The sequence below is a fragment of the Charadrius vociferus genome, unplaced genomic scaffold (assembly GCF_000708025.1).
Source record: "Charadrius vociferus isolate BGI_N301 unplaced genomic scaffold, ASM70802v2 scaffold255, whole genome shotgun sequence".
NCBI classification, from domain to species: domain Eukaryota; kingdom Metazoa; phylum Chordata; class Aves; order Charadriiformes; family Charadriidae; genus Charadrius; species Charadrius vociferus.
Genome location: NW_009648785.1, coordinates 211,377 through 233,711, shown reverse-complemented (window position 1 = coordinate 233,711; position 22,335 = coordinate 211,377). Strand labels below are relative to the sequence as shown.

At 40.4% G+C, this 22,335-nt stretch overlaps 1 protein-coding gene across 1 annotated transcript in view; it reads left to right on the top strand.

Annotated features, from left to right (window-relative positions):
- Nucleotides 1-157: 157 nt before the first annotated feature.
- PRKAG2 (protein kinase, AMP-activated, gamma 2 non-catalytic subunit) overlaps nucleotides 158-22,335 on the top strand; it is a 231,301-nt gene continuing 209,123 nt past the window's right edge. The window contains exon 1 of the mRNA XM_009886769.1: nucleotides 158-250. Coding sequence (XP_009885071.1) covers nucleotides 158-250 — 93 coding nt within the window. The remainder of the gene's footprint in view (nucleotides 251-22,335) is intronic.

Here is a 22,335-nt window from a genome sequence, read left to right as displayed (position 1 = left end):
CCCCCCTTTCCTAAGGTCGGTTAAAAAAAAAAAGAAAAGAAAAGAAAAAAGAAATAAGGAGCCTGGAGTAACTGCGGCCGGTGTGACGGTGGGGAGAGGTGGAAGAGCAGCCTCCCTCTCCAGATCCATCGCCCAGCAGCACGCCTTGAGTGAAGGGATGGGAAGCACTGCCATGGACAAGAAGAAAGATGCCTCCAGCAGCAGGAAAAGCTCCAGCCAGAAGAAACTCATGTTGCGAGTGCACATCCCTGTAAGTGGCTCCTTGCTCTTCCTCCCCTTCGGCAGCTGGCGTGGCTTGGGCGCTGGGACATGTTTTTCTCTGACATGTAGCGCAGCGAGAGGCGGAGAGAGGTGTTTCCTGCCGCTGAGGTCTGGAGTTTGGGGGATGCTGGGCTGGGGAGCGCATCCCGTGCAACAGACGAGTCCTCCACATCTGAGGTGGGTTGGACCGTGGGGGGCTCTGCTGGTCTCTGCCCCCCCGTGTAGTGCTGGGAGCTCAGTGTGCAGCGTCCGTGGCACGGAGGAGTGAGGATAACTCCGGCTGCACCGCTACTCCCCTGCCCTGGGCTGTGGGTTTGGTTCAGTATGTCTCATCCAGTTCACATGCAGACTCGCAGTACGTTATAGCGAAAGGTCTGTTCAGCCCCGAGCGCTGGTCTCACCATCCCCAGGTTTGGCTCTGGGAACTGTCCGTGCCTTGTGGCTGAATCAGAATGTTTACTCTGACTCTTCCCTCTCTCAAGACTAATCCACATCTGAATTTCCCAGGGCTGGGGAACCCAGAGCTCGCTCAGATTTGGACACAAGCAGTCTGTTTATTGCCGAAAGAGCAGGGACAGTTGTATTGCCATGGTGGAGCAGACTAGTGAGCTGGGCAGTCTGTTCACTGACTCTTGTTTTGTATATACAGACTATAAAGAAACATGCAAGAAACTATGGTATAAGGATACAGAATAACCCTAGACCAAAAGTTTCTCAGTGAGTACTAAAAGGCTGGCTGGTGCTGTCCTCAGAGTTTACATGCCTTTCTGATTATTGTTTTTCTTTACTATTAGGATGTTCTTGTTATCTATGTAACTGTTTAGGTTTTCATTCTCAGTCACTATGTGCTTTTGGTTTTGTGGTTTTTAGTCTTTCTGGCAAGAAATGGCAGAGTCTCTGTATCTTTTTCTGTGCAATCGGGTGGTTTTTGTTTTTTGGTTTTGGTTGTGTTTTTTTTTTTTAAATCTCATTATATAAAAGTGGGAAACAGTCCTACACGTGTCTCTGCCAGGCCACTAGGGAGCAAAAAGATATTTCTGGTTCTATGCTTTTCCTTTGTTTTAGGGAAGAATAAGAAGTCAAAGTAAATTTATTAGGTGTCTTGAGCATGTGGAATAAAATGGTGGAGAAATACATGGCTCTTCTGCAGATTTCATTTTTCTCTGGAGAGGAATGCAAGCCCAGGAGCCTAAGCCAAACTTCTGGAGCTCTGAGTGCACTCAGTACTAGGATAAAAGGGTCCGTTTCTGCTAACATGGGTGTTGCCTATGCGTTTGTGACTGCAGTTTTTAGGCAATAATCTTTGCCATGTTACCAGTAGTATTTCACAATAGGGATATAAAATACCAAGAAAATAAAATGTACCGCTCCAAAGCGCCACTCACTCTGTGTACCTTATTTCTTTCCATCCTGTCTGCTGCATTGTCTCTGCCATCTCTTTCCATAGCCCCCCCCCACCTCTGACTCGGTCTAGCCAGGAACTTCTGTGCGGCTGAATCGCCACCTCTGCTCCAAGAAGCTGCATTTTTTTGCCTGCTAAAGAGCCATAGGTAGTACGGTAGATGCTATGGTTGCTGCAGAATTTTACAGGATCTATCTGGTGCTTTTGAAATACCTTCTGACCAGCAGATAACTGTGGCCACACCAGTACTTACAGCAATTTTCCCCATTTTATGGTTGTGAAGCTAAGGTGGAAAAAGTGCCTAAGTAACTTGTTTGCACTTAAGCATTATTGACAGAGGAAGGCTAATGCTTTTTCCTAATTGCCTTCCTTTCTTCATGAGTATTGCCTTAGTTCTGTCTTGGATGGACGATCATTAGTAGTGGGCCATAGTTTTTCATGTTCATTAATCTCTTGGCTTCTTTGCTATGCAGCTTGTGACTTAGGTAGCGGTAGTTACTCAGATACAAGCCTGCAAATGCCTGATATTGCACTGAAGTCGACATGAGTTTTATTGTTCACCTAGTTGGAAGCAATTCAAGATTTGGTAATGAAATAACACCTTCCATCCTGCCTCTCCACCCCAAATATATGATCCTTCTGTTCCATTCTGCATCATTCTAGCACTCCTCAAATGGACTATTGGGCCCAGGATCTTTCAGGTTGTACTCACATTTTTGGTGGTTTTCTGGTATATGGCAGAATTTAAATATGACTGTGCTATAAGAAAGAACATTTTTCTCATTCTCCTCATTTGGCAGTGGAATCTGCATTTGAAAAGATCCATTTAGACTGTTTTTTTTTCTCTTTCATAACGTTTTCTTGGCTGTTGTTTTGAAGCATCATTCCTATTATTTCAGTGGCGCCTGTCAGTGTAGCTGTAGTTGTCAAGGGAGCTTTCACCAGACAGTAATTTTTATTTTGTTCATCCTCTTCTTTGTTTTGCTGTGAGATCATGTTTATTGCTGAGACATGTAATTCTTGCTCATTGAGATCTTCAAATTAGGAACAAGAGAAGGACTAACAAGGTCTGAGTAGGAGGGGAGAGAGGAGTCAATTCTGAAAGAGAAAGCAGTGGGACAGAAAGGTACTGTTGTGATGCAGGCTACCCTGAAATATATTGGTCACATAGAAGTGCTGACTGAAAAAGTAAGACAAATATTGTACAAAAAAAAGAATAATCCAAAATATGCTACAATTAGGTTAGAGGATTGTGGAATAATAGACATGTCTGAAAAGAAATTTGTGTGCTTTTCTTCTCTCTCCCACATATTTTTTTTCTGGGGTTTGTCTGTGACAGTGGGAAAAATGGATCGATTTAAGAAAGCTGGTTTTGTGTCTTGCAACACTCCAGGGCATTTCTCAGGTACATCTTTTCTCAAGCAAGAACAAAACATGATACAAAAAGTCTGAAACACTCTATTTTCACCTTCTTTCTGTGTTCAGTCTCCTTCGGCACAAGTGGGTGGTGCCCAACCCTTGCTTCTGGGAATAGTGGTAGACTACTAAGTTCCTGCCAGTTGGGTTTCCTAGCAGCTCTCAACTTGTCCTTCGGTAGCCAAGAGTAAAGTGAGGGCCACTGTATGCTGTTAGCATGTCAGAGAAATATTTGCTAAATTGAAGACTGATTGAACAACCTTTTGGTTTGTTTGTTTGTTGTTTTCTTTGCAAATACACAACTGACTAATGAGCTAGTAATTGAGATGGACCATAATATAATTGCAGAAGCCTTTGTAAAGTAGAGGTCATATCAATATCCATCTTTTCCAGCAGCATGTTCTGAAGTCTTGAAATTAGAGATGCCTAAATGGAAATTTCTGGTCCAAATATCTTTGAAAGCTGCTACAGATTTGAAGAGAAACCTTAGCTCTCTAGATGCATCACATTTGTAATATGAAGACATTAGCATTATAAAATTCCTTTTTAAGCCATTAGAAGTTAATGCTTGTACATTGCATCGAACATTTTAAAAACTCTGTTCTAAGATGGGACATAATTGTCTGCTGAGTAGGAGCTCACAGCAGTGAGATCAGCATGTTCTTTTGTCATCTTGCAAAATTGATCTGTTCTAATGTTAATGTTACCATTGTAATCCTGTGTTGCTGAAAAAAAAAAAAGAGGGATTCTGCTCTTGCTTTGAATTTCATCTGGGATAATTCAGTCAGTGCCTATAAAGTTATGTTGTATTTACGCTAGCACAACTGAGGGCAGAACCTGTCTCAAGAGCTTCACCATGGCAAGTGCCAAGCACCTGCTGCTCCCAGCAGGTGGAAATTGCAGAACCTTGGCACTTCCTTGGATTTTTCCCAAATACATCACAAGGTGACTTTTTATTCACAAGAACAAAGAGATTTTCTCACAATAAGGACAAAAATAACATCTGCAAATGAATATAAAAACATCTTTCAGTTCAGTGAAGTGGCTGCTGCCTCTGGTACTTCAGCCCTGACAGTAGAGTTGATGCAGTAGAAGGATGCTCTTGGAGATCATGATCTTTTCTTTTCAATGTCGCACAAACAAACATCTCTGCACACTTTCTCCCATTTCTTTGTCAACCTCTATGATTTTGAACAGGCTCCTCAATGCGCAAATTTATTGCTGTTTCCAGGCCTGTTGTTATGTCAGGATGCCAGGCTGAAACATCAGATGGCTTAAATATTTCTAACCCAATAGATGACAATGATGTTCTGACAGCTAGTGTTGGCTCGGGCTCTGCCCCTCCATCTTGCTTTCCACACTTGCAAAGTCATTAATGGCTGCATGCCTAATAAATCACTGTGAAATGATTTTGTTCTGTCACAGTTTTTGCAGGCTGCTTCTTGGCTCCCGGTAATTGCTGGGTGGACTGATGAGAACAGCGCTTCAGTCTAGGGATCACTTTAGGAAGCTGCAGATGAGGAATAAGCTGGTCAATTCTTTCAAAGGAGATGAGGGAATCAGCTTCTAATGTGATCTAAGAATGAAAAAAAATATGTTTGTTTTCTTGGGAAAAGGAGGTACGGGGAGAGGGAAACAGAGGAGAGAGAAATGTTTCCCTAAAATTAAATCTGCAACTGTCCTCCCCCTTGCTCTCATAGGGAAGACTTTGAGTTGTCCTGAGGCTCTGTGGCCTTGAAGTTTAAATTTGGATTCCTCCCTAAAGGGCTGATATATGAAGGATCTGAAAGGGCAAGAGGTATTTGCTCAGGAGTGTTGAGATTGCACTTTGAATTTATCTGAAGGAAAAAAGAAAGAATTCGTGTTTGCAGTCATAATAACTGCCACTGTAATTAAGGAAGCTCTTAGCTTAGGTTTTTTGGTTTTAAAGCATAACACAAACTAATGATCAGCTTATTGAAAAGGACTGCTTCTTTCGAACATCACTTTTTCTGGTAGGAGATTCTGTTCCTAAATGGTGTCATCCAATCACCTTCTTTATTTATACCTGTGAGGACTGTGGGCTCAAAGGAGTGTGAATTTCCCTGGAGGAGCAAGTCATGAATGTGGAAGGAACCTCACAGAAATGTGGATGGTGAGACTTTTGCTCTCAGGAGAGGTATTGGGAATTACTGAAACAGAAGAAAATGTCATGGTCCTAGAGGGATCAAGAGTGAAATGGAAAGTAGGGATCTCCACCTGCGAGGTTCCAGTGCCTGTTCACAGACCTGCAAGGTTCAACTTATGCCAAATTTCACCTGAGCACCACATTGCATTCAAGGGAGCTGCTCAGATGTGACCAAAAGCAGAATTTGACCCTGAAGGAAGGATTCAACAATCATTTTGGTGATGATGGATGGACGGTCGTGGAAGTAGGTTGGTGTGCCTGTGTGCTGGCTTGGCAGGGCTAATGGGAATAGAAAGGAGCCAAAACTGTGTCAGCATGGCTGTTGGTAGACCAAATTATAGGCATTCATGAGGACCGAAGTAACACATATAATTCTCATCCCTTTGAAGAAGAGCTGAATCTATATCAAAAGGCATCCCATGCACAGGGAATCATAGAATCATAGAATTGTCTAGGTTGGAAGGGACATTGAAGATCATCAAGTCTAACCATCAACCTAACATGGCCAAAACCACCACTGAACCATGTCGCTCAGCACCACGTCTACTCTTATTTTAAATACCCCCAAGGATGGCAATTCCACCGCTTCCCTGGGCAGCCTGTTCCAATGCTTAACAACCCTTTCTGTGAAGAACTTTCAAAATGAAAGAGCAGAGTTGGTTACAAGAGAAATGAAGCATCAAGGAAGGCATCAGTAGCAGAGAGGAGATGTCTGTCTGGCATAGAAATAGCCCCTTTGAGGGCCATATTACCTTGGGCTGATCATCAGGCTTTTACGATTAGCCTACTTTCAGGGCCTGATCTGGTTGCAGAGGACTGGTGTCTCAATTTTCTACTATTGTTTGCACAGTAGACACACCGGTGAAAGTGTTATGGCCTAACAAATAGGGAGAGTTATGCATGTCTTCAAAGACAAAAAGAAAAAGCAGCTTGAATGTATCTTGAATGGAGCATGTTTTTCTCCTGGAAAGGAGAACTTGTGTATACACATGAATATAAGATGCCATCAATATATATAAAATATTATTGGTGGTTTGGTGATATAGTGCTATGCTACTACTGAACTCTTTCTAGTAGTAGAAGTGAGCTGAAACAGTGATGTATATGACAATTTCTGCTGCGGAATGACTTTTGTGTTTATTCTTTAGGTAGTTGTAGGAACTGGAATATAATGATACAGTTTAGTGTTTGCTTCTGTATTACTGTCTCTCCTAAATTGCTTGCGTATAACTACAAATGAAATCTTTAAAGCATGAAAGCATTATTTATACAGCAGAGAATCAAAACATAACATGGTACTTCAGTTTTTGACATTGAGGATTCATAGAATGGTATATAGAGTCCTTAAATTTTCATATAATTTAGCATGACAGTAAATTACATTATGTTCGCGTGACTTAGTGGGATGCATAGCAAATGCATTGCAGTATGTGTTTCACAGTTGTCATTTGTATCACACACCGTGATTGTTCAGACCTTACGGTCATTATTGCAAAGGGTGCTTGTGACCTTCTGCTCCGAAAACAGAGCTTATGTCATAAGTTGAACACTAGATCTGTTTTTGCAGTCAGGGTGATGTAGCTATATGCCTTTTTTAAGCTGCTGGAGAGCACATTTATAGATCTGGAGTTTCATTAGGATGAAGCGTGTGCATTATAAGCATTATCTACTATGTTATCAAGCCTTTATCATCATTTATTCACAACAGGCATTGTGCAATTTTCAATCATCTTTTCATGTTGGTAATGCTGCTGGAACAATGAAAATAAGAAAATACTTGGCTTCTGCCAGCTGAAAAAAGAAAAGCTATCAGAGTGGTCAGAGTGCCGGTTTACAGAACTAAAACCCACAGGATTTTCCCTCTCAGTTGCAGACTTCGTAGTGGTCTTTTATGAATGACTGAAGTTCATATGTGGTTTGTGGAAGCTACATGCCTGTTGATTCCTTTAGAAAAGTTTGGAAACAAGTTTTGCATGGAATTAGAGAAATCAATATTTGGTGAGCTAGATAAGGGGTAAAATTTGAATCCAAGCGCAAAGAAACATTTCAATGAAGACAACCTCTCCATAGAAAAGGTGTAGTTGTAAGAATGTGATGGACTAAACAGGTGCAACTAGCATTGCCTGTAGCCTGTCTAGTGGAAGAAATGGATTGTTACCTGCATGCCACTTATTTTGAATGGACTCTACATGGAAATTAGGAAAGACACCTGGAATTACACACAGAATCCTGAAGTGTATCACAATGACTCTATTTTTGCTACCTAGCCATAATCTTTGACAAGTTTCCACAGTTCCAGGACTGTTCTACGCCTTTAAATAGTTGTGCATTTAGTATGCTTGCTAAGCCTGTGTTATCTTGCTTTTGTTAAAAGGTGTAACTGCTAACAAGTGTTTTTACAGAATCATGGAATAGATGAGATTGGAAGAGGCCTCTGGAGATTGTCTAGTCCAATCCTCCTGCTGGCCCTGCGGCCAGCTAGAGCAGGTTGCTCAAGACTGTGTCCCACCAGATTTTGAGTATCTCCAAGGATGGAGACTGCACAACTTCATTGCTCTGAAGGAATGTATTTGGGCAAGTGAAAGTTCCTTGAGACTAAATATTGTTCACCCACTAGACAGGCACATTGAATTTAACTCCACACTTGGTTGGATCTTGTCCCAAAAGCATAGCGTCCATCTGGGGAGTGAAATTGGGTTTGGCCATGTAGTGTAGATACTTCTGGGAAAACTATGCTCTGAGATGGGAGTTGAAACTGAAGGCACGATGGTCCCAACAAGGCTTGTGGAAGAAAGGGCCAGTAAGGAAGAAAGGTGCTTAGTCAGTGTTAATCACAATATGTATGGGAGTTTGCCCGCTTCTCAGTAGAGCATTGCATCTTCTGGAATGTGGTTTTCATCATGTGTTGTCATTCCTTTTGCATAAATTAATTAGAGGGGGATTTGCTGTTACTGAGTATTAATCATGGCTTCTGTGTTGGAAGTGTGATCTAAACCAAGAGGCATGAGGAAAGACAGTTCAGGGATAAGAGCACTACCTCCTCATCTGGCTGTCTGAATCTCTATCTGCTGTATTGCCTGAGGTTGGGCAGAGGAGAGTCCTTGAGGTAAGCTTTGCATTGCTGAATGGCTGAAGCTTGAGGTCCACAAAGAATAAACTTTTAAAGCACCGGTGTGCCACACTGAAACATTGAAATGTCTTATGGGATGTTCTTTCCATCTATGACTGAATGCTGTTGAGCTAGATGTCTGTGCATGCATAAGGATACGTATGATGTTAGTAAATATAAACTCGCTGAAGAATTTAAAGCCTTGATAGATGTTATAGACTAGAGGCACATGAGAGGAAACAACGTTGTCCCTGTAGTACTGATATTCAAGTAGATGGTTGGAGTTTAAGCAACTTGCCCCATGTTGTACAGGAGTGTGACAGTTGGACTCATGGAGTCTTGAAAACTAGTTCATTTATCTTGGCCATAGGCCCAACCTTCTTCCTATGGTATTTGTCCCATCAGGATCCATGTACAAGCTCAACCTAAGTTAGCAGTGGTGGAAAGTATTTTTCCTTTTGCTTTTCAAAAAAACACGTGAAGTGAAAGGATTCCAGTCTAATGTCTACAGACAGTCGTACTGTGTCCTAAAATAACACTGTTAGGACTCTTTTGGCAGTCTGGTCAGGAAAACCAAGGATTGAGGATATTAGATAAATAAGAGAAGACTATATTAACTTTCAGCATCAAAGGTGGTACTTCAACGAGTGTGCCTAATTTTCACACCCTCCGTGTGGTTCATGTGGTTGTTGAAAGTTGTGAAACGTTAGTTGTCTTTTTTTTCTGAATAGCTGGTGGCGCATCAGTTGCAGAGTTCTTGAAACAAGGCATCTGCGGACATTTAGTAAGTAGTCATCTATAAACTCAAGCAGATGGGCTTTGGGAAACAGCACTTTGCCAGCCACGTTCAACCTACTGTACCCTCCAAAGAGTTTGCGGGCATCCTGTCTCCATCCCTGCACTCCGCTGACTCCAGTTGCTGAAGCTGGGCATTCCCCAATATTGCTGCCAGCTAGTGCAGGGGAGAGAATACCAGCGTGGTCTCAACTCTATTCCAGAATACGCCTTCCACTAATACTTGATCAACTCTACACTTTAATGGGAAAATGGAGAGCTGCTGTCTGAAAAGTTGAGCCAACATTATTCATAAACATAAGATTTATAGCCTGAAATGAATGGAAGGTAGAAGATGTTATTCAGCTTTTCTCTTTGCCCTTTTGTTTAGCTAGTTGGTGTTAAAGGTAAATACTAATTTAATAGAGTTATTTTAGTTGGGTGATGATTAATTATACATTTTCCTTATATTTTTTATGTTTTTGAGAATGACTGTACGTGCTCTAAGCTATGCAGAGGCAGGAGGGTACATGCCAGCATTTTTCTTCATAAAGCAATACCGGTAATTCAAAAACTGCAATTACTTCAATTCTTTTTTCTGTACTGTGTATTTAGAAATCTGGCTCTTTTCACTGTGGCAGACCTGTGGAGGCACCATCAGCTGGCATACAAAAGTTGCTGTTAAATGAACTCTTCTGATTTTCAGCTGTAAAACACTGAAGTCAGTAAAAGAGGAAACGTGCCTTACTTAACCATGTAGAGTAGCAGGCTAGTATCCATTACGTAGGAAGAAAAAAATTGTTTTCACCCAGTGTTCACCAGCTGTCCTGGTGGACCTCAACCAATAGTTACCAAGGCAAAGCAAGCTGCTGTTCACCGGTGGACATTATCAACGAATAATGTGCATCTTCCTATCCCACTGCAATGCTGAATAAAACATGTTGCCTTACAATGCCTTCTTAGTTAGCCAACATGTTTTATTTTCATGGTGTACGTTGTCAGATAAAACAAGTGGGTGGTAACTTGGTAAGCCTTGGTAACTCATTCACTTTTGATGTCCACCTGTCTATAATCTGAGATCCAAAATTCTGAGAACAGTTGATTCAAGTTTACTTGAAATGCCATTCACAATATTAATCCTTGAGAAAAAAAAAAGGTGCTAAGAAGCCTAGTAGTTCAGAGAGATGGGATTTTCAAAAGAATTTAGGCACGTTAGGTCCCTTTGCAGTATTTGAAGATCCTACTAGTTCAGTTGCATCAGGATGTCCTTAAGTACATTTGAAAATCCAGCTTTACATCTTTCAAGCTTTTGAGATGCCATTTTTCCCCCTTTGCTATTTATACCTGTATTACAAAACGGAAGCTGATTTTCCTATTTTTCCACTCCCAGTAACATTCTCTTGTACCTGATAGATAAAATGGAAGAAAAAACCCAAAAGAAAACAAGTCAGAAGCTTGTTTTTCACGGAACAAAGATTGAAAGTAATACTAGGAAGTAATTTGGTAAGAGATAAATATCAGCTGTTCTTTCGATGATAAAGACTGAAACTAATACTGATACTTAGTGCAGTGCAATCTGTTGTGTCACGATGTCTATGTACGACCTTATGTTTGACTGAAAGTGATCATGTATTACATATGATAAAGACTTCAGAAAGAAATCCCTTTTCTGTTCCCTTCAACATTTCGATTTAACTTGAGAAAAAGCTGCAATCATTTAAAATTTGAGAGGATTTTTTATTTATATGTTTTTTACCTATGTAAACTTTTAAAGGAAAAAGCTGCAATCATTTAAAATTTGAAAGGATTTTTGCAAACTAGTGCAGGCATTTAATGAGTTTAGACTCACTGGAGAGAGACGGGAGGACGCAGGGGAGCTCCTCAGGTTGTGAGAAGCTGATGGGGTAACCAACTTAGTCTTTGAAGTGTCTCTGTACATATCAGTTATAAAACAAGCTTTTAGCCTTGACTGTATTTGGGTTGAAGTAACTGAGGAAGAGGCACACATGTAAAAGCGAAGGCTAGTAATGTCAATGGCAGTGATCAGTATATGCACTTTAATGGATGAGAGCTGGAACACACAGGCTGAACATCTAGGGCCATATGTCTGGGGATCACCTTCTCTTGGAGGAACAATAAAATCTAATGTCTCTGGACTTTAGCAACAAAATGAGAGGAAGTATTAAGTGTACACTCTAAGGAAACATCCATTTTCAGAGAAGATATTTTTAAGAGTTCATTTCCAGAGAGCAATAGGTACCTTTGATTATGTTTTATGATCTTGAATGTTCCGTGCACTTGACTAGGTTAATTTAAAAAACATGTAAGGACACAAGTGCAGAGGCTGTGTCCTTGAAGGGAAGCTGCCCTGTGTGCAGCTGTTTACTATAAACTGAATACATTCAGTGTGTGTGCACAAGCTGGCAAATCGCTCATGTTGCAGAGAAATGAACTGTGATAGAAAATGCAATAGGTATTTAATTATTTCAGAAAAAAAACACGTTATGAATATGCTTCTGTCTGATGTTAAAACATCTGGATTTAGTTTCTAGCTGTACTAAGATTATTTTTGATTTCATATCCTGTGTTTTAATGTCACAAAACAAATAGAACAAGGAGCTGACTTTGTATGTTGACCTTTAGGCTGTTTTTGTTTCTGGTGGGGTTTGGGTTTTTTTTGGTTTACAGGACTAAATATTTTAAAGTCCAATCACCTGAGCTATTGTGCTAAGAGATTAACACATATTAATTTGAGTCCTACTATCCCAGATAGTTGTAACCAGGACTAACTTTCTTCTTCCTTGTCTCTGTCTGCTTCCCTGCATGCCTCCAAGTCATGTCACATCAAATAATACATGGTCTTCAGAACTCACTGGGGGAGAGAAAAGTCTGGGAACAATGTGAACATGCACAGCCAGGCACTTCCACTAATTGTTGATGTGGACGATGGAATACAAAAGCAGAAGGAGGGAGGGCAGAATGGAAATGTGTCTTGGTGTGGAAACGACTGTGTAAAAACAAATATGCCTGGGCTTGCTCATTGGGAATGTACATGTTGCACAGGAGAACTCCCACAACAGGAATCCTCTGCTTTAGTCTGCCCCTGCCAGATAATTTTAGAAGGTTTCTTTTTTTATTTATATACTTCTAGAGGCTTTCTTGGCTATTTGGAGATGGGGACTTCAGCAATCATGAATCATAACAGGTAGTGGCAATTTACTGCTGAGCCAGCTTGAAATTCTCTGTTAATCTTTGGTTCTAATTATTTGGTATTGCCTAAATATTGGGAATTGGAAATTTAAATTAATTAATTATGGATGTAACATGCTAGTGGCATTTCAAAATATATTCTGCTGAAGTGGAATTAAATATCCAAGTGATGCTCTTCCATACTGTGTCCTCTAACCCAGAGCAGGCTGAAGTGCTTTGCAGATCAATTATATAGAATAAAGTAAACAGAATAAAATGACATATTTCAGGTTTTTTACTCATAATGAAAACCAGAATTTCCTGTCAAGAACTGTTGTGGTGAAATATCTAAACTGTATTTTGCTTAAACTCTGAAAAAAAATCGGATAAAGGCAGTGATGAAGTGATGATTATTTGTTAAAATGAGCCAAAAATGGAACATTTATCCTATAGGATGAGAGCTATATGAAATTATGAGCAATTGAAAATGAAGTTAGTAAAGTTAGTGAGATTCATAATGAGTAGATTTATACTTTATTACACAGTGGAACTATAGCTACACAGGGAAGCTACCAGCCCATGCAGGGATTCATCATTCCCTGGAGATGAAAAGACTCTTTACATCAAGGAAACAGAAAACACAAGTGATACACAGGGCACTTGCACGTTCATCTATGCCTGCAAGATCATCATACTTATGCTGAAAAGTAGATATTTCTGCAGTGAAATGCAACAGCTGCAATTAGTAATCAGCACGATGTAACACAATTGGTAAAAATCCAGATACTTACTTTATCCATTTACTAAATGAATCGTGAATGTCTAACTGAACTGAGAACTATTATGGAGGCAAGAGGAAAAGAAATAGCCAGCAGAAACACCAATTTGTTGATTATATAATGGACCTATCATTAGTAACTTAATTATGCCAATGCAATTGGGTTTTTATCCAAGACAGATACTTGTTCCTACCAGGGCTGATTGACCTTGAGAGGCTGAAGGAGTTGGGGCTGTTCAGCCTGGAGAAGAGAAGGCTCCAGGGAGATCTTATTGCGGCCTTCCAGTACCTAAAGGGGGCTACAGGAGAGCTGGGGAAGGACTTTTTACTAGGGCTTGGAGTGACAGGACGAGGGGGAATGGCTTCAAACTGGAAGAGGGCAGGTTTAGATTAAACATTAGGAAGAAATTTTTCACTTTGAGGGTGGTGAGGCACTGTTGCCCAGAGAAGTTGTGGCTGCCCCATCCCTGGAGGTGTTCAAGTCCAGGCTGGATGGGGCCTTGTGCAACCTGGTCTAGTGGGAGGTGAACCTGCTCATGGCAGGGGGGTTGGAACTCGATGATCTTCAAGGTCCCTTCCAACCTAAACCATTCTATGATTCTATGATGCTATGATCTTGAAAACCAGTCTGATTATGCCAGAGTATGTTTTAAATGGAAAATTATAAGACTTAAGGAAGATGGAAAACTATTGACCAGTAGAAGTATGATTGCTGATAGCATTGCAGAAAAGTGAGAATGCAGAAAGATAAGCTGGTTTATCCAAGGAGTTAGATTTATCCCTTTTTCAGTTAAAATTATGTAAATTAAGTGCTGTGAAAGTTATCATGAGGACAGCCCTGAAGACTGATTGTGACTCAGAGCGCAAATCAAGTTCATCATATAAAATTCCTCACAACAGTCCATTATGGCGCATGTATTTTGACAGGCAGGATTGGCCTTCCAGCAATTACCACTGAAGATACTTATCATTGTAGTGTGGAAACCCAACTTCCCGGCACTGGGTTGGGAACGTCATTTCACAGTGATCTCCTAAACATCTTTGCTAACTAAAACTGATTTTAAGCATATTGCCAAAAGATCTTAGTTTCTCCGTCTTCCTCCCAGTCTTCCAGTTTTCACATCAGATTTCTCTTTATTATGTGTTCCTGTTTTTGTAATCCTCTGATTTCTGAAAGCCACTGTAACCTCCACGCAAATAATATTCTTTTAGCAGTTTTCCCCCAGCCAAAAGCACTAGCTGCTATCTTTAGATACAGTTTCTAAAACCCACCACAATCACAAAGTACGAAGACCATAAAAATCAGTCTCTCAGAATTCCATGTTGGGTCTTTATGGAAAGGATTTTTATTTTTGTTTACATCCCTTAGATGTGGGCAAACTTTAAGGATACATATCAGGTTTTTCAGAAATTTTGATGACTTTGGCTGCCCAGGGGTGGGATACTAAATGCTAATGGGAGCCACAAGGCTCCTGCTGTTTCATGGAGAATACCCACAATTAGCATTCTAGGGGATTTAAACTTTTTTTTTTTTTTTGGCTTAAGTGACCTCTTCAGTGCAGAGCAGGGAGCGGCTGAACCTGCTGGAAGAAGATATCCAGCTGTATGAGCTGCTCACTACTAGATATGCTGCTCACTACTAGATATGCTGGGTCTGATTCTGGTGTTACTTGCCTTAGCGGGAATATATCCCCTTGTCATCGCTGAAACTGCTGTTATCAGTGGAGTTGGAGCTGGAGGCACTATGTCTGCACCAGGTGAAAATGTTAAGATTTCATTATGGCTCTCTGCAGGTTAGAGGGATGGGAGAAGGAAACACCTAAAGCTTGCAAGTGTATAAAGTATAAATGAGCAAAGTATGGTAAATACCTCGTCAATAGATGCCAAATTATCAGGGTTTTTTTTTTCAATTTTGCAATAATTCAATTTCACAAACAAGTTTCTTCTGGATGTTCTGTTGAGAGCTTTCTTTCCTTGCAGACAACTTTTACAGTGCTGCTTACCACAAATCTTGCCACATTTAACAGGACTGCAAAACGCCTGATATAAGAGATCTGCGTTGGAGACGGGAGAATGAAACCAGGGTAGAGTGGTAATATATGGCTAATGCTATGATTCACCCTCTCTGCTATTCTGATTGTGTTACAACTGTAATTCTGTAGCTGTGGTTTCTTCCAGTGGTCTAAACAGGGAGGCAGGTAAAAGGTTGGACTCACCATGAGCCAGAAAACCTAAAATATCTCTTGTGGGTATTGGCGAGGTGCCCAGACCAGAATAAATATGTTCAGCCTTTCTCTTTCACATCCCCCTTGTAAAGACAAAATAAAAAAAGGCCAAACAGAATTCTGACAGGCTAAATTTTGTTTAAATAGAGGCCTGGTAACTATATGAGATTGAGAGATGGTTATAAGGCAAAGTCCTGTACTTTATATGGATTTATAATAGTCATTTAAATAAAATATGCCTTTGTGCAAAGGCTGAGGATTTGTAAATTCAAACTGTTTTATGTATGTTTGCATAATATATGAGGGGGTTTTATGTGTAGTACATATACTTGGCTAGATTTTTTTTGTTGGAATCATCATGGTGATTTAGTTAATGTTGTTTTCTTTTCTAAGCATCATGTCAGAATTTATCATGATCTATTTAGTAGAAAGAAACCTTCTTTTATCTGTCCCAGTTTGCCCACAAGGCCAGTCCTGAGTAAAGCTTGACTTTTCCAAGAAGCTTCCAGAAGTTCCAAGAAAGGTTCATTTCCATCTGGTAATTAATTAAAAATAGGTCTTAAGAAGTTCATATTTTCCTTTCTAGGGTATTCTGTTATTTAGGCTTTTCAGCACTGCTGTCCATGAGTCTGTGTGTCATTTTACAGAACTGCTCAGAAAAGGATCTGTGATACCAATGGAGGGACAGGACTTACCTCCGATAGCTGGAGCTGGAGTTCTTGGTCTGGCACGTTGGTTGGGCTGCACAGGAGGTTTTAACTTTGGGAAGGAAATTTAGTTATATTTTCTGGCAGTAGCCTTAACATTTTCTTGCACTTGACTTTTTATTGTTGGGAAATTACATGTAAAGCAACTGTGACTGGTGGAACATATTTATATATTTTATGTATAACTTCAAAGCAGAGCGAGTATGAATGTTCGTCTTGGTTAAGTCTTTTCGAAGTACATGTATTCATTAAGCTGACCATAGAAATTCAGTCAAACATAAACTCGGCTATTGCTGGTCATTCATTAACAGATTCATCTAAAACTTTGTCCAAAGCTTTAGTTTCTGAATCAGGTCGTGAATGTCTCGTTTCCTCACCAGTCCAAAAATACTCAGCCTATTTGTTGGTTAAAGCAAAGTCAGTCATACTGCGAGCAACAGTATAACCTCCTAACCACAAGCTTGCTTTATCTTGGATCCAGCTGTGCTTCTCCTTCCACGTGTCAGGGCTGTAGAAGAAAAGGATATGCTTGAAGTATGAAACGTGGCAATCTTGACCCTAACACTTGTACTTGATCTTGAAGGGAGCATGTAGCCCAGACCAAGCTCTTGCTCCACTGACCTTCTGGCAGTTAATTACTTGGCTGGGTACAGAGTATGTGGTGTAAACTCTGGAACTGATACAAACCTTCTCATGTGTAAAGCTCTGAAGTGCTTTAGAAGTTATGTTTTGCCATATATGACTGACATGTAGATAGATCTGGGTCAGAGATCCCTAGGTGTTTCACTGGTGCTTAGCAGTAATAGGAAAATTTATGCAGGAATTCAAGAAAATTACTTCATCTGAAATATCTGATAGGGAGGACTTTGCCAAAAAATGAAATGTGTGGAACAGAGTTTGGTGTCAAAATTCATTTTCTAAGGAAAGTATTGTGAGATCTTGCATGGACACAAGTTGTTTACTTCTCTTTCTCTTGAGAAAACTGGGGTTTTGTTCATTCCATGTAAACTCAAGTGCTTCTGTAGCACTTTGCCTGCCTGCACTGTCCCTAGTTTGTATGGGTTCCTAGTGAACCGAATAATATCAATGCCCTAATTACTCTGAATCTGAAATGTAAAATATCACCAATCATCAGACTGTCAATTCTTGGGTAATTGCAAGATCCTGATATTCCCCCATCTCGTCTTGTTATCCATATGCTATTCAGTTTATCCTCTGTAGATCGTTAGCTCTTATCAGACAAGTATACCCTCTAATATCAACCTTCTGTGCATTCACATTTTCACTTACACCTTAAACACAGGGAGACCTGCTTTATTTGAACTTGCCAAGGAAGTGGACTCTTGGAGGATATCCAGGATTTTATTGATGGGGTATTTGATCCAAGTATTTGTTTTAAAACTCTCCTCAAAAGTAAGCCTGGTGAGAGAGCCAACATAACATAATAACCCTAATGCACTGCCCGTCTCCATCTCCTTCCTTCTGCAAATTTCAAAATGTTGAGGAGAAACAGTTGAGTTAATAACACCCATGTTGGCCTGAAAGTATCATTATTTCTGATTTAAAGCTTGGAAAGCAAAAATATAACAAGTTACTTGCCCGAGTCTATAGCAAGCTGGAAAATAGAGCTCAATGGCTCCCTGGTCTTATATGTAAGCTAAAAACCCCATCATGCTTAAAGCCAGACTGTTTGAGGTAATTCAGCACTGGCAGATGTCTTGGCCCACTCTACTCTTGATTCTGCACTAACTCTGCATGGGGCTTTTCATATATAAGATCAACTATAATGAGGGTCCCTTTGGTCTCAGGAGTTTACCTGTGATGAGGTCTGTTGCCAGACTCCTGTGTCAATAGATTTACTGCCTTCAGTTGTGGATGAAGTCACTTTGTCCCATTTGAGGCAGAATCAGATAGCACCGTGAGCCTATGGCTTCCCATAAAACATCCCTTCTCTGCTATTCATTGTTGTTAAGGCTGATGGAAATAAGCCAATGTTAAATAAGGGGTGGGAAAGTATAGCCTTGCCTTAAACCGAGTACAGCTGCTCTTTTGTTACTCGAGTTGTATGCAAGGGCAAGCAGTGTTTTGGCATGCTCTTGGCTCCATAAAAGCACTGCTGAGGGAGCAACGGAAGTTACTCCCACTATTTTAAAAGACAGGTCACCAGACTCCCAAAGTTACAGCAGCTGATGCCTCTGGAGAGTCGGCTGTTCCCTAAGCCCTGGGGAGAGCTGAGGAAGAGCATATGCTGCGAAGGACGCCCTCACCGTGGGAACTGTGGTTTGAACCTGGAAAGACGGTGACAGATCAGTTCAGCATTCTCCCAGTGAGGGTCTGGTTTTTCTAGATGTGAGAAAAGTAGTCTTCCAGGTGGTTGAGACAGGTGAAAGTAGGGACCATGGTGGTGGCTGGTCAAATGCTTGAAATACCAATGCTGTATATTTCTATGTTCCCTTTCCCATCAATTTTAAGGAAGTTTCGGGGGGTTTTTTTTCTTTTTTTTCTCTGTCCTGTTTTACTTGTAATTTCACTTTTAAAGCATTTCCTTCCTCAGCTTCACTTTTAAATCTATTAAAAAGAAATTTCTTTCAGATTCACAGAAATAGTGTTTGCTTGCTTGTTTGTTTTTCCAGGCTATTCAGTAGGTTACAGAGATAATTTCTGCTTGTTGGTTAATTTACATAGGTAAGATTGTCTTGATTCCCCTTTGGAGTCATTATACAGCTCTTCCTCAAATTCTGGGGTGTTTGAGACTCTTGTATAAGCAGATGATATGTTTTTATGAGTAGTATCCCATGTTTGCCATGTATATATATGTATATGGGTGTGCCTGCATACACCCATATTTCCATGTGTGTTTTTGCATATAATCCTTGCAGCACATTTGATGTGAGATTTTTGAGATGCACCAGAAGCATGGAATTAGGGAGCAAGGACTTCTTATGACAAGTTTAGTGTGTTTTGATGCAGGTTTAGCAAAAGAATATAGTTGGCATATTCTGAACGCTGAAAGGGTCGCTCTTTGACATGTAGTTGTGGACCAGTCTCTTTCCAAATCTGGAAAACAGTTCAGAGTTAACCTTTCTGAATCATCCCGTATTTTTATGCTGACCCTCACATTATACATGGAACAACTCCTTTCCAGATGTCTGCAGCCATTCCTCATTAGACATCTGAACTGTTTCTGTTCTGCAGATCTGACAGGTATTGGGTCTCCACAATAGGAACAGAACTTCTTAAGCCTAGAAAAAAATGCTAGAAATAATTATTATTCCTTTGCTTTCTTGCTCTGGAAGATGCATAAAGCAAGAAGGAGCCTTCTTTAACCTGCCATTTATTTCCATTTCCTGCTTCTGTAGGAAAATCCTGTAGGTAGCCCCATCATACCTTCCCTGTAATAAACTTCATCGGTCTGAAAAGTAGTGATGTTTCCTGTTTTCATTAGAGCTTTCCTCCAGCATTTCACTCTTTTCCCCTCCTAATTTCCAACCTAAATTTATTCACAATCAGTTTCCATTTCCTAATTGTACCCACAAAGTGTCCTTTATCTCTCTCCTCCCTTGTTGGTGTTTATCTGCCTTATGTAACTTTGGAGAAGGATCGCATGCACTCTCAGCTGTCAACTGTGAAACTAAGTGAGCCAAGCTCTTTTAGTCACGTCCCACAAGAGAGACTGTGTGTTCCTCTCATTGTCAAAATAGTCTTTTGGTGCACCTGTTCCCAGCTGAATTAGCCTTTCCTGAGCACAAATGACCAGAACTGTACACATTATTCCAGATGAGTTTTCACAGTGCTAATATATATATGGTATTAAAGCTTTTTATTTGCTCTGGAGGCTTTCTGATGCATGCTTTAATCACATGTGCTTTATTCATAGAAGCATTACAACTATAGCTTCCAGTTAACCTTTCGCGACAGGTACACTTTGGTTCATTTCTATCTAGCTATTGAATGCTTTTTTAGAAAAAAAAATATAGTCCATAAGTACATAATTTAGGGATAAAACTAAATTCATTAAATTAAATTTATTAAATGAACTTGATTTGTATTTTTTCACTCATTGATCTTACCCAGTCCTTCCTGTGAGATATTCTGGTCCTTCTGTTAGGGAGTGAGCCCAGCAGCTTGGTATCATCACTAAGGTGTCTGGTTTAGTTTAAACGTATTGAGGTTGTTTACCTAAGTTTCGGTAAACTGTTTCATGGAAAGATTATTGCTTCTCTTTGCACTAGGGACTTGAAATTCCTGGTTGTCCTCCATGCTGCCCAGGATGCCAGCGAGAGAGAGCACACGAGACTCTTCCTTACTCTCAGCTGTGATAGCTGGCACTTGAGTGGCCCAATGTGGCAAAGAGAAGCAACAAGAGGCTATACAGGGGGTAGCAGAGGATTTGCTGTGTACAAACTAATCTTGGAAAAATTTACTAAGAAATTGAGATCGTTCCCACATCTGCCTAGCTTATCACTAGGCCTGAGTTGGGCAGAGTCTCACAGTGATGGGACAAGACAGATCTGTGTTTACCCCATGAGACCCTACCAGATTTCATGGTCTTAGTGACAGTGATAGATCTTTTCAATTAAATATTGTAATTTTTTATTTATTTGACAAATACTTTTTTTCTAACTTTGCCTTTTTTATCCTGATTCTAGCTAAAATCTAGCTTGAAAAAATGTATGACTGAGGGGAACTTCTGCCAAAGTTTGTCAAATTATAGCCCACTAAAACAGGGGTTGTGTTTGCTAAGTATTTGTGTTGTGTTTGCTATAGGTTGTATAGCCTACAGACCTATTGTTGCAGAACTATGAGTGAAAATAGATCAGTTTAGTGCAGGAAGACAAAGTAATTATCTGACCAAATTGTTAAGACAAAATTAAATGTGTTTAGTTAGGACTATTTCTGTCATCTTTGCAGCAGTAGTAGCTGTGTAGACCTTTAAATTTACAGTAGTGATTAGGGCAAGCGGATGGGGTGGATGTTTGGTGGTTTGACTAAAACAACATGACCTTTGGAGCTAAGCCTGCTTACACTTTGGTCTTCCTCTGTTTAGGGTAACCTGCTTTTCACACTTTTGTGTATAGTGGATAGCTCTTGAGAGAAGCTGAGTTCATTTGAAGTAGAAGTTGCTCAGATTCTGCTTAAGAGTCTTCTCCAGCTGGCTTGAGAGGCTGATAATACTTGAAATAATTTTTAAAGCTTTGTTTCCTTTTTCTTTCTGCTACATTTTATGAACTTTTCTTACCTCCTTTTTTCCCTCCCTTCTCTCTTTCTATCTGTTTTATCTGATCTCTTTGCAGAGTGTGAGCTGTCCTTTTTTTCAGTGGTGTTATTCAAGGGAAATAAAAGGTTAATACAATATCTGGGCAAATAATGAGTCCTTTCCAGCAGTGCTACCAGCCGAATTGGCTTTCAGCTGCATTGTGTGCTGAAAACTGATGACTTACAATTGGCTAAAGCTGACGGTGAGGCTGGAGCAGCTGTGGTATAGCAGGACGGCAGAAACTTGGAGAAACAACTGATTTCGTTAAAGCTGAAAAAGAATGTCGTTTTGCCCTCTTCTTGTGTAAGTAGGCGCTCTGAGGGTTTTCTTCTACTATTAGATACCTGCTGAGGAGCAGCAAGATTTCAAGAACAAAGCTGTTTGCATGTATGTAAACTAGTGTAGTGAAATGTTTAAGTAATTTCTTTGGTAATGGTTATGCTTTAGTAAGGATTATTATTTTTTCTTTTCTGATGGATTTAGTGCTTCTGGAAATGTTGCTGGATTGACAGCCCTGTAGTAGTCCATTTACCCAGAGAGCAGGTACTGCCTAGCCCCTGGCCTGGCATTGCCTTTGGCTCACCTGCCAATCTAGATCCTCTTGAGAAGATGCTGGTGTCCATTTCAGTGTCTGTTCACCCAGCCACCATCCTGTGGAAGTCTGAGGAGTTATGCTTTGCTGAAAGCTGTGATAGTTTTATGTTACAGACAGTGGACCATTTGAAATTCAACCAAGTACCAATTGTGGCAGTGAAGCTGATTTGTGAGGGCACTGTCTGGGAGGGCTGCATGGCATTTGCTGTGCCAAGGGAACTGTGTCTCTGTGGCTGGTGATTCTGGAGAGAAATCAGCTGCTGCTCTCTTGATTATTATTCCTACCAGGTCCTCTTTCTGCTCTGCTGCTATTAGAACCAATGTAGTTCCTCCAGAGAGGATTTTCTTCTGGGCAAATATGTTTTTATACTATTACCTAGAGTCTTTTCATCTATGCTAGCAATGTTACTGCTGCTTCCCCTGGGGCTTCAGCACATACCCTGAAATGCGTCAGTG